At 39.7% G+C, this 12,274-nt stretch overlaps 1 protein-coding gene across 4 annotated transcripts in view; it reads right to left on the bottom strand.

Annotated features, from left to right (window-relative positions):
* Positions 1-12,274, bottom strand: part of ALKBH1 (alkB homolog 1, histone H2A dioxygenase) — a 25,364-nt gene continuing 13,090 nt past the window's right edge. For all 4 annotated transcript variants that reach the window (XM_036314254.1, XM_036314246.1, XM_036314262.1 and 1 more), the window contains exons 4-6: positions 7,974-8,064; positions 6,322-6,515; positions 1-4,285 (exon numbers count right to left, since the gene is read on the bottom strand). In XM_036314254.1, the coding sequence (XP_036170147.1) occupies positions 3,856-4,285; positions 6,322-6,515; positions 7,974-8,064 (715 nt within the window). In that variant the 3' untranslated portion in view covers positions 1-3,855. The remainder of the gene's footprint in view (positions 4,286-6,321; positions 6,516-7,973; positions 8,065-12,274) is intronic.

Genomic DNA, 12,274 nt, shown 5'->3' on the forward strand with positions numbered 1-12,274 from the left:
TCAAGAGTAAAAGTCTTTTTATCACCTCCCAACCTTTCTTCTCCCAACTATTACATTTGGATGTATCTTTCCCCCATTTCCTTACAAATATGTATGTGCATATTCAGAAAATAGTCTTGTTTAGTTTTTACATATTAGTTTTTTTTACTTACATAATAGTTTTACATAGTTTTTACATTATACATATAATCTTCCATTTCATGTTTTTCAATAACCAGTGCATCTTGGAGCCCTTTTCATGTCAGTACATTCTTGTAAAGAGCTGCATTGTATTAATATTCCATAGAATGTATGAACATAATTTAAATAACTCTTTCCCACTGATTAAAATTTGGGTGTTTCCAGTTTTCCACTATTATGAACAACATGATAATGAACATCTTTTTACACATTTCATTGTGTCCCTGTTTAGGCATTTCCATAGGGAAAATACCTAAAATCCCTGGGTCAAAATTTAGCTAAACACTGATAATAGCTTTATAAATTTACATTCCAAATAACTTTATCAATTTACTTCTCACAGTAGTGAATGAGTGCCCATTTTCACACATCCCACCAACACTGGACATCCATCCATTCAACAAATATGTATTGAGCAACTACTATGTGCCAGTCACTGTTCTAGAAAATTAGGGCACATCTATCCCGGTGGCACCTATAGCCTGGTAGAAGAAAACACTAATTATCATTTATCATATTCTCTTAAAAAGCATAATTTTCTAAGAGGACATATGTAATACTTTCAATAATAAATTTTTAAAAAGCATTCTTTTCTTATTTTGTCACTTATGTAGAATGTTGTCATAAATATTATGAAAAAAATACAATATGGTAAAGAAAATTAGGAATGCCAGTGGGACTGAGATTTGGAATAGTCAATATTTGAGCCTCCTTTGAGGGACATGAGTGCAAATCTTGAGGAGTGTCCTAGGCAAAGGAAACAAACCGCCTAGTGCAGAGGCTTGGCTAGGAATGTCCTGGGCCTGTTCAGAGGTGCAACAAGGAGGAAGCGTGGCTTGAACGGAGTTGGTGAAAGAACCAAGAGGAAACAGAGAGGTCAGATTAGGTAGGGACTTGCAAGCAACTGAAAGGATTTGGCTTCAACTCCGACGAGAAGTGACATTAAAGTTTTGAGCATGAGTGACATAATCTGTCTTGGGTGTTAATAGCCTCACTCTGGCTGCTATGTTAAGAACAAACTATGAGAGTAGGCGGTGGAGACAAGCATGGAAGAAGTCAGTTAGGCGGGTATAGCAATAATGTAGTTGAGAGATTATAGTGGCTTGGGCCAGTGCAGTAACAGTGAGGTGAATAGAGATAGGGTGTGAGTGATAGAGGAGTTGAGAGATTGTTTAATTTTGCCAAATGAATGGGTACAAATTTATATTTCATGCTTTAATTTATATTTCCCTAACTACTAATGAGTTTAGCATCTTTTCACATGTTTACTGGCTATTGTTCTCCTAAAAAGTTCATTTTGTTTACCTTTCCTATCCTTTGGTTGATTTCCTTACCAAAAATCTTGCCCATGGGGTAGCTTTGTTTGCTGTTTATCCAAACTCTGAAATTAATTTCTCATTTTAAAATGACAGCATTGCAGAGCTGGTACGTAATAGAGGATTACTTGGTAAAACCTCCTTATAGACGAGCAAACTGGGTCTTAAAAATAGTAATTGTGGCTTAAAAAAGGTCAACTGGGCCTCAGTTGAGTGACTTATTCAAGGTACACAGGTAAGTAATGGAGGTGTTATTAAAACTTAGCTTTCCTGATAACCACTCAATTTTACTTTCCATCGACAGTATCATTTTATCTTATTAAGAACTCTGTTTTTACCAATAAAACAAATTGAGACCTAACAAACTCTGCCCCATGAGGACTCAGATTTGGATAGGATAGTTGGTCAAAAGGGCTATCAATAAAAATTTACTACCCAGGCTAAGAAAATAGACTTGCATTGCTTTGTCTCCCACTGTAACCTTTGAAACGGAAGAAAACAGGTGAGAGGTTTTCCTGCCTAGCTCCTCTCGCCCGTCACGCTGAGATCAATAATCATTCCCCAGGCTCCTTTCTGCCTCATTACCATTCTAATTTGTCTTAGTCGAATCCACTTAGGGTATTAGGGTTTTATTTTTTTCCCTACTGTAATCAAAAGAAAAGAGAAAGGGGAAAAGAGAAAAGGATAAGACCAGCTTTATTTTAGTGAAAAGGGAACTGGGAATATTAGAACATGTGAACCAAGTCCTGCCGAGCCTGTCCTGTTCAGCAATACGTGCATGTCTCACTGAGGGCCTGGGACCCTTCTAGGAAAAACCCGATGCTGGAGGCTAGAAACAGGCAAGAGGCTCTGAGATAAGCAAGAGGGGTGAGAGGATCCATCTTAGCCAGACATATTTTAAAGCAATTGGAAGATCAGAGACGGAAAGGGCTTCAGACGGGAACAAAACTGATGAGAGCACATTTAGAAAGGTGGGTGGACACTTTACAAAGGTGCTGCTGCTGAGCTCAGTGTGTGCCTGCCTTCAAAACATCTCGAAAGCCCAGGTGGCGTGGCTCAGTGGTTGAGCATCGACCTATGAACCAGGAGGTCACAGTTTGAGTCCCGGTCAGGGCACATGCCTGGGTTGTGGGCTCGATCCCCAATGTGGGGTGTGTGGGAGGCGGCCAATCAGTGATTCCTTTCATTATTGATGTTTCTATTTCTTTCCCTCTCCCTTCCTCTCTAAAATCAATAAAAATATATTTTTAAAAAACCCCACAAAACAAACATCACAAAGGCCTTTTTCAAAAGTAATGTATGTTCACTATAGAGAATTTGGAATATATATTATGTATTAAAGACCTAGCCTTTTCTGTACATGTGCACACTACACACACGAACACTGGTAAAATGGTGTGGTCCAAAGAAATGTACAGTAATTTAGCTTAGGGTATAGTGAGTTGAGTTGGTGAGGGTAGAGAGATTAAAACTCACACTTTCATGTATTTTCCAAGTTGTCTGCAATCAAAAAAAGCCAGCAGTGACTGGGACACCAAGGAAAATTCTCTCCTCTGAGACAGCCCCAAAGAATACCTAGGGCAGAGCAGGATAGTGCAAGCATGTGAAGCTTGCAGCCCGTAGGCTGCATGCCTCCTTTACATAAATGAGGCATGTGGCCCGCCGATCACGAGTTTGACATGCTTGGTAGGGCTTCAACAGCTATGGGGCTTCAACAGTGAGAATAATACAGCAAGTAGAAATAGAAAAAAACGAATCCCAGATACACTAACCCTCAAAGACAGATACAGATCTTTAATTTAAAATTGAGTAAGTTTAATCACGGAGAAGAGAGTTACAGGACATCCTTGGACTTTTTTAGTCTAACAATTAAAATTGCATTTAAAAGCCAACAGCAAGAAGGCCAGAAAAGATGGAAGATCAAAAGATTTGATGTTAATTGGAATAATGGAGTGAGATGGATGGTTGATTCATGGAACCACAATTTTATCATAAAATCACTAGATGGGGTGGTAGGAGGGCTATTACGTTTCCCATCAATAAAATGTGAGATATTTAAAGACTCCACAGACATGGAAACTCACTTCTACCTCCCTCAGAGGTACTGGCAGGGGCTGAGAAGACTGTTGTGGAATGTCACACCTCCTTGGACTTCACATACATTACTGCTTGAGCAGGACTGAACACCTGTCTGGTCCAGTCCTGGTTAGGGAGGCATGTATGTGATGTCAGTTAACTAGCCAGAATGGGTTCCAAGGCAACAGTGTGATCAAGATGAGTTCTTCTTGTCTCTGTTTTTGGCTTGTCTTGGTGCTAAAGTAAATGCAATACAACAGCATGGTCATTTACACTCCAAGTCTCAGCTGTCAGGGTTTAACCTCGCTCGCTTTACGTGGCTCTTCTCGTCGTCCAGATGGCAGTAACCTTCGGTGGTGATGCCTCTTTTATTCTCCTCCATGGGTTCCAAAGGGAAGTCCTGGTCTGTGGCCAGCACCTGTCGGACAGTCATGTTAACACGAGCAGTTTTCAAGTAGCTGGCGCACACCTGCCAGTCCTCCATGGAACAGCACTCTACCACCGCGTCCCTGGGGAGGACAGCTGGGGGAGGTGTTTCTAGGCAGCAGGGCAGACTTTCCCCCTGTGAACTTGGAAGGACCTTTGGAACTGCATGGTTCAACAGGCGGCTGAAACCTGACATTACCATGATGTCACCGCTGTGCATAAACATGGCTGTGGGGGCTTCATCTCTTTTGAGGCCACCCAGGAGAAAGATGGCAGACTGCCCAAAGCTACAAAAAAAAAAAAAAAAATAAGTAAAACAATATAAGACAGTAAGTTTCTGTTACTAACCATGTAGGGAAAGTTATTGCTAATTGCATTATTTTCTAATTTCAACTTGATACTTATTAATTGTAAATCTTCCCTTTTTTTGGGTAAAATCTTCCTTTTTAAACTGTTCTATGATCCTTTCCTTTTGGCTTGTGTCTATAAATGACCAATCCATGATCTGCTACTTAGACTTATAGCCCACAGGATTATGGTGAAATAAAATATGAAGCAGTTAAATAAGCAAAATAAGCTTTTTTTAAAAAAAATCCTTACCTGAGGAGATTCATTGAGTTTTAGAGAGACAGGGAGGGGAGAAAGAGAGAGAGAGAGAAATATCAAACGCCCCCCCAACTAGGGAAAAACCCTGCAATCTAGGTATGTACCTGGGCCGGGAATCGAAACTGAGACCTTTTAGTGTAGTGGAGGACACGTCAACAAACTGAGCCCCGCCAGTCTGGGAAGAATTTATTTTTTTTGTTTTATTTTTAAAACTGATTTTAGAGAAAGAGAGACAAAGTGAGACAGGCAGGCAGATAGAGAGAAAAAAACAACAACAAAGCATTGATGAGTTGCCTCCAGTACACTCCCCACCGGGGATCAAATCCACAATCTGCGTATGTGCCCTGACTGGGAATTGAACCCACCACCTTTTGGTGTACAGGACAATGCTCCGGTTGGGAAGAATTCAGTTTTAATATTACCCATATAAGTTTTATTGATGATTCTGTAAGATTCAAGTCTTTCAATAAAATTAAAGTAGTCACCCTTTATCCAGTTTCACTTCCTGCAGTTTGTTACCTGTGGCTGACCGTGGTCCGAAAATATTAAATAGAAATAAACAATTCCAGAAATAAACTTCAATAAACAATTCATAAGTTTCAAATTGCATGCCATTCTGCCTTATTTTACTTACTAATGGCTCCAAAGAACAAAGCGATGGTGGCAAATCAGATACACCAAGAGAAGCCATATAGTGGTTCCTTTAAGTGAAAAGGTGAAAGTCTTGACTTAAGGAAAGAAAAAGAATTGTTGCTAAGATATGCAGTCAGAATGAATCTATCTGTGAACTAGTGAAGAACGAAAAAGACTTTTGTGCTAGTTCTGTTGTTGCACCTCCAACTGCAAAAGTTACGGCCACAGTGCCTGATAAGTGTGTAGTTAAGATGAAAAAGACATCAGATTTGTGGGTGGAAGTCATGAACAGAAAATGTGTTCTGACCAACAGCAGCGTGCTGCACCCAAAAGCACTGAGCCTATACAAAGACTTCAGCAAGGCTCCCATGAAACTAGTGACCACATTCACATAACTTTTATTACAACGTATTGTTATAATTATTCTACTTTATTAGTTATTGTTAATCTCTTACTGTGTCTAATTTATAAATTAAACTTTATCATAGGTATGTATGTATAGAGAAAAAAAGCATATGTACCGTTTGGTATTATCTGTAGTTTCAGGTATCCCCTGGGGGGGTCTTAGGATGTATCCCCTGTGGATAAGAGGGGACTATTGTGTTTAAGTTCTTTACTGTATTTATCACTCCTGTTCACTTTGAAGATAAGGTAATAATAAAAAATTCTGTTCAGGCACGTTCTCAGTTGGAACCAGAGGCAGTACTTTGCACAACTGTAAAGTTACGCTTAGGGAGACAAGAGGAGTAAGCTGTTCAGGCTTTTGTGCTTTGCTTTTCTCTATTCCAAAACAGATGTATGGCCTTCCCTCTGCCTATTCCACTGACACTTACGATACCTCTCATTACAAAAGGCAGACTCCATGCATCTTAAACAGAAATATTAACTGTAATTTGGCCATGATTCTTAGAGGATTAGCCTAATTTTACTTATGACGCATTGTTAAAATACCCAGAAGTGAAAGATTATAGAGTCCAGCCATTTTTTTTAAGTTTAATGTTTTTATTTTATTTTAGTTCAAAAATGCTTTAAAAAATGGAATGAGGTTATAAAACATAATACCAAATCCCCAGAACTAACTTACCTGAATGACAGCAGGGGTTTGGAGTGATCTAGTTCAGATTTGTCCACGTGAATTCCCAGTGTAGAATCTAATCGGTAGTAATTCAGGATACCTGCTTCTGCTTGGAAACCCTGAAATCCACAGGCAGCAGCTACTTGCTCTGAGAGGAAAGCCAGGTCAGAAGGGAAAGGTGTATAATGATCTGCTGAGTATTTCTTTAATAAAAGTAGGGAAAATAAGAAAAATAAACAATGATCTCAGGAAAGTAAAAAACTGTGCTATAAGATTAATTACCACTTAAAAATCATCCCGCCTACATGTAATATTAGCATGGCATGATTCAGTCATCCATATTTTGAATGGCTCATTATTAGATTACCGGATGCCTCAAAATATGGATGAATAAATCATGCTATTCTAGCACTACATCACCTATGCTATAATGAAATAATTACTTCTTTTGAGCGTGAACCCTCTCCAAGCTGTCTATGCACTATTCTTTCTTCTCTGATTACTCAATTTTTGATAATTTTCACTCCATGTTTTTCTTAGTAAATGAGGCCCATTTTGAGGTTCTTGGAGAATAACAATGTCAACAATAAAAATAATATAAAAAGCAATCAGCTAACATTTATTGTTAATGCATTTAACTGCTTAGAACAGCCAGGCACTGTTGTAATCACTACACAGGCATTAATCATTTAATTATCACAACTACCATCAAGGTAGGTACTATCCTTGTTGAAGGCATAATTCAAACCCAGGTTGTCTAACCTGAAGAAAATCATATGGCCATTTCCCCAAATACAGTTAATCTAGTTTTCCATTACTTGGCATCACTAAAACATAAGAGTTTTATAATGAACATTTTTGGGCAACACATCATTATTTTGATCAGTTAATATACTTGTTAATAAGCTGGGTTGACTGAAACTATAGAGCTTTTAGAAAGTAACTGGTTAGAAGCAAGGTGGTCTATTCCATTCTGTTTTATTCAGTTTACTCTCAGAATTAGTCTTTTTACTTGGTGGCAAATATCTCATTGAGACAAGAGGCACTGTGCTGCCACTGATAAAGGAGGCATTCTGTGAAGCAGAGGTCAGGAAAAAAACTACCTCAAACAAAACAAAACAAAGCAAAGCAAAGCAAAAACACACAACCATGAGATTTTGTTAATTTTAGGACATTCTTTCCCATCTCTCTCCTGCTCAGACCTATGTAGCAGGCAGTGGTATTTAGATTCTGAAAGTCCTTTTGTGAATTGATGAGAACACCAGAAGTATAGGGATCCACTTTTATTCCAGGAAGATATTACATAGAAAATAAATGCTCAACAATAAACAATGGAAACAAAGATCATAATTGACAACTGCTCTTGAGTATAGTATAAAAAAAAAAAAAATCGATATTCCTGAAACCTACTTAGAGAAAACACGGATAGTCTTTGATAAAATAACATAATGTGAGGGCATATGAAAAAGAAATTTTCTCTTGGTAAATTATCCATGTCTCTTGAGATTCTGTATCAAGGGGATTTTAGAAGGGAATAAATAAGAGAGATGCTTCCTAAAATAGATATGATATTGTAAGCTTGGCTAGGAAGAAATCCCACTATGTGTGCCCAAGAAGCATAAAAATGGAAAATAATGGAATTAGCAAGAAAATTTGAATACCTTACTGTCCCAGTTATAATGGTAGCCTAGGGTCACCCACCGCAGTTTCTCAAGTAAGCTTCGGGGTCTCCGTTTATTCACTTCTTTATATCTGCAAAAATTAGAGGATTTATTAAGATATATACATCGTAAATGGCAGCAACAACTGTTTGTATGGACCCTAGAATCCAAATTTTTGTATTCTATGGAATAAGCTGTTAGCCAAGGTCTTGATAGGGGAAATTAGAACAGAAAAGTGAGTTGACCAAGAATATAATATTAAAAAACACCTGGCCAGTGTGGCTCAATTGTTGAGCATTGACCCATGAACCAGGAAGTTACAGTTCGATTCCCAATCAGGGCACATGCCCAGGTTGAGGGCTCCATCCCCAATAGGGGGTGTGCAGGAGGCAGCTCATTCTCTCTCATCACTGATGTTTCTATTGTTCCCTCTCCCTTCATCTCCCTGAAATCAATAAAAACATAAACACAAGGTGACCAAGAAGGCTCAGTGTCGACAGAGTTGCCATATCCACCCATAGGAATGCAGGGAATATTTTGGCATCTAACCTAACTTTAAATCTTTATTCAATCATCTAAAAGAATGTTTTCAAGCAAGCGTGACACTAATTATTGGTTCTTACTGCCAACAGAAATGCTATGCTCCCTGCCCCTGCTGCTCCTCCAGCTACTAGCAGGATGATGGATGGGTGGACTGGTCACCTTCTTCCCTGGTGAATGTGCCCACACAGCAGTTTGCTCAATTTCTGTCATGGGTAAATGCTTTAGGTAAGTGTTGGCATTTCTCTCAGCAATCATGTTGCACAGCACTGCTTCAGCCAAACCCTAACTGTAGAAATAAACTCCTGTCCTGCTTGTCTACTCTCTGTGCAGTGGCTAGTTTGGGTGTCAAAATTAAGCACTGGTATTTTTTTTCTTGCCTCAAGGGACATTAGTGAATCATTGTGAAAACAAAAGTACTCAGGACATAAAAAGTCTAAAGCCGTTTATTAAACACACACACACACACACAAAACAAACAAAAAACCCTTTAAAATCCTATGGCAGGTATTTTTATTTTTTTATTTTTACAGGCTTGGGAATTGTATCTTTCACAACTGTGAATATTTCCCTCCATAACCACCGCTTTCTGTCCCAAAGTTCCATCTCTTGTCCCCAGAATTCCATTTTTTTCCCCCTGTATTTGAGTGCTTTCAGTTTGTCTCCTTTCTCAACCTGAATCTCCTGGTCGTCAATCACTGCAAATGAACATCAAATTTTATCTTAATTGCTAACATCCTTCTGCTATTTTGCAAATATTTGGTCTTATCTAATCTTTTGCCTTTTGCTTTGAACCTTCACCATTCATCTCAAGTTCTCAGTCCTTATTCCCTTCTAGGACACTGAGAACAGCAGTCTGATGAAATTGATACTGTTGTAATTAGCTAGTTATTAGTAATAAGAAAGGAGCGAAGGGAAGGGCAGACATATAGGCACGTCCCCTGCAAAACACCAGGGGAGGGATCCAATGAAGGGAAAATAGATGTATGTCCAGTAAAGTTGGGATGACATAGGGAAGGTACTTGCCTGCCACACCTGGGGACAGAGATGATTAGCCAGAATGGGCATGGCCATTGCAAGCACACTGAAATTTGGGATAGGAGTGAAGGAAGAAGTTCACTCTTGCTTCCTCTTGGCACACTTGGCTCATGGCTCATGCTTGGCTTTCCTGTGTGGCCCACGGCCATGCGGACCCTCACACGCAATAGACTAATGGACTGCAACTAACCTGATGCTGAACTGGACCCGGCTCCAACTTGGAAAGGAAACTGGACACTGGCTCTGATTTCAGCTCTAGTGAAATCCCACCTATACTTCTTCCATGACTGGACTAAGGGTAATGGGACTTTGGAAATTCAGGGGTGTAATTCCACAAAAATAAATATCTCATCCTCTGTAGGGCCCTCCGGAAATGCTTATTCCAGCGGTACCCCAAGAATCCCACTCCCATGAACACCAAGAGGAGACGAGGCATTTTTTCTGGTAACAAAATGATCCAGTGAACAATTTCAATTTTCCTCCCCTACACTTCTAAACTTTTCAAAATCTTTACTCCATCCTTCCCTCCTGGGGAAGCAGTGGAGTGGTCCCACTTCTTTCCACAAAGGCCAGCTTTCCAACTTGACCTCTCCATACCTAAGCAATAAAACCCCAATAAAAACTCAAGTCTGTCTATGCCCTGCTTTCCTCTGCCTCGTATCTCTTTCCCTTTACAATCAAACTTTTCTAAATGTGCTCAGTTTTTGCCACCCTCACTCTCCCCCATTTCCTGCAATCTGACTTTTGCTAACACCTCTCTACCCAAACTAGTTTCTTAGTTTAAATTAAGTGGTAATTGTCAAATTCTAGGCCTATAGAGATGGTTGGCTCTTCTCTTAGTCTGGAAACATATTCCTATCTTGGCTTCTAACAGCACATTTTTTGGGTTTTATTTTTTATATTTATTTTTTTCATCCAGAGCTCTTGCTTCCTTGAGCCATGACTGGACTCACTATAACAAATGCTATAATAGCTCCATAACAAAGTCTTGAAGGAGTAGAAAAGGGAAAGGATTAGTTCTGTTTCCACATTGAGAATATCAATTAAAAAAGCTTTCACACATAAAAAAATGGATACAAGGCATTTTATAAGCTTATGGAACAAAGTTGCTTTATTTAAGTTTATATTTCTTCTTGACTTATTCTTTAAAGTTATTTTTTATTAGATAATATATTCACAAAATCCAAAAGGTATAAAAAGGTATCCATTAACTAATTAATTCCATAAATATTTGTTAACTACCATGCACTGAAGAATAAAGCCATAGGGCAAGGGGATAAAGGAGGAGGGAAAAGAGGACTATTGTTAACAGAATGGTAAGGAAATCATTTCTCATAAGGTGATATTATAACAAAGACCTGAAGGAAGCAAGCCATTGGTTATCTAAAGAAAAAGCTTTCTAGGCAGAAGACCGTGCTGTGTTTAAGGAATGGAATGGAGGCCAGTATGTCTAGAGAGTTAAGAAAGAAGGAATGGTAGGAGATGAGATTGGAGAGATGGCTGGGGGCCAAATCATCTGGGTTTTGTAGGCTATGGTAATGACTTCTAATTTTTTTCTTTTTTCTAAGTATTTGGAGATTGTGATGTTAGGTCGGAGAGAGCCCAGGATCAGATACATGCATACGTGTGATGAGATAATAGACCCCACCCTCCTGGAATTTCTAACAGATCAACGTGCCAGACACAGATAGCAGCTTCTCCCTGGAATCCACACGACCCCCCCACACATACTGGCTCCTTCCAGAATACCCTGCTGACCCCCTGTGGCAGGGACTTCCTCAGTTCATGTCCCCGCCCCTCACTCAACTGCAGTATAAAACAAAGCCCCCCCTCCCTGTGGGCGAGAATCCACTGGCCCTGTCTTTGGGGTCTGTGGGTTGCCCGGGACGCAGAATAAACCTTTCCTTTTCTTTCTTTAACTTGGCTCTCTTTATTTCCTCCGCCTCCTGAGCCACCTAACATGTATAACAAAGAATTTGACTGGCCTTTGTCCTTGATATGTGGGAGGTTTTTAAACCCTAGGGAGACAGGATGTCTCTGTTATTCACTTGGGTCCCAGGACCACACCTGAGTTTATGCTAAAATGACTCATGATGTAGGCTTGTTCTGCTAGAAAAACCAACCATCTGATTAGAGGATTGAGTCTTTTGAGTAGTGAAATTAATTAGCCAGACCTCAGGGGATAGGTGGGAGCCAGAAATTGAGTTCAACTATGTGACTAATGATTCAACCAATCACGCTTAAGCAGTAAAAACCCAATAAAAACTCTGAACACTAAGGCCTGGGAGAGTTTCCTGGGTGACCCATCCTGAGTCCATGGGAAGAGGATATGGAGGCTCTGCATTCAGGACCCTTCCAGACATTGCCCTGTGTGTCCCTTCATTGGGTGGTCCTGATTTGTAACCTTTATAATAAAACTGTAATCATAGGTACATGAATGGTTCAAGAGAGCTACTGAACTGAGTCATGGGAACTCCCCTAAATCTGTAACCAGTTGGTCAGAAGTGTGGGTAACTTGGGGATCTCCCAAACTTGTGGCTGGTGAGAGCAGTTTGGTTGGAGACCACACCCATAATTTGCGATGTCCTGGCTTAACTCTGATGGTTTGCATCAGAAACGAATTGTGGTACTGCTGATGTGAAGCTGTGAGAAGTGACATGATTTCCACACTGTGAAAACAGATTGAAGAGGCACAGGAACAGACACCGGGAAATGGTGGTGGC

Source organism: Myotis myotis, unplaced genomic scaffold (assembly GCF_014108235.1).
Source record: "Myotis myotis isolate mMyoMyo1 unplaced genomic scaffold, mMyoMyo1.p scaffold_m19_p_1, whole genome shotgun sequence".
Lineage (NCBI taxonomy): Eukaryota > Metazoa > Chordata > Mammalia > Chiroptera > Vespertilionidae > Myotis > Myotis myotis.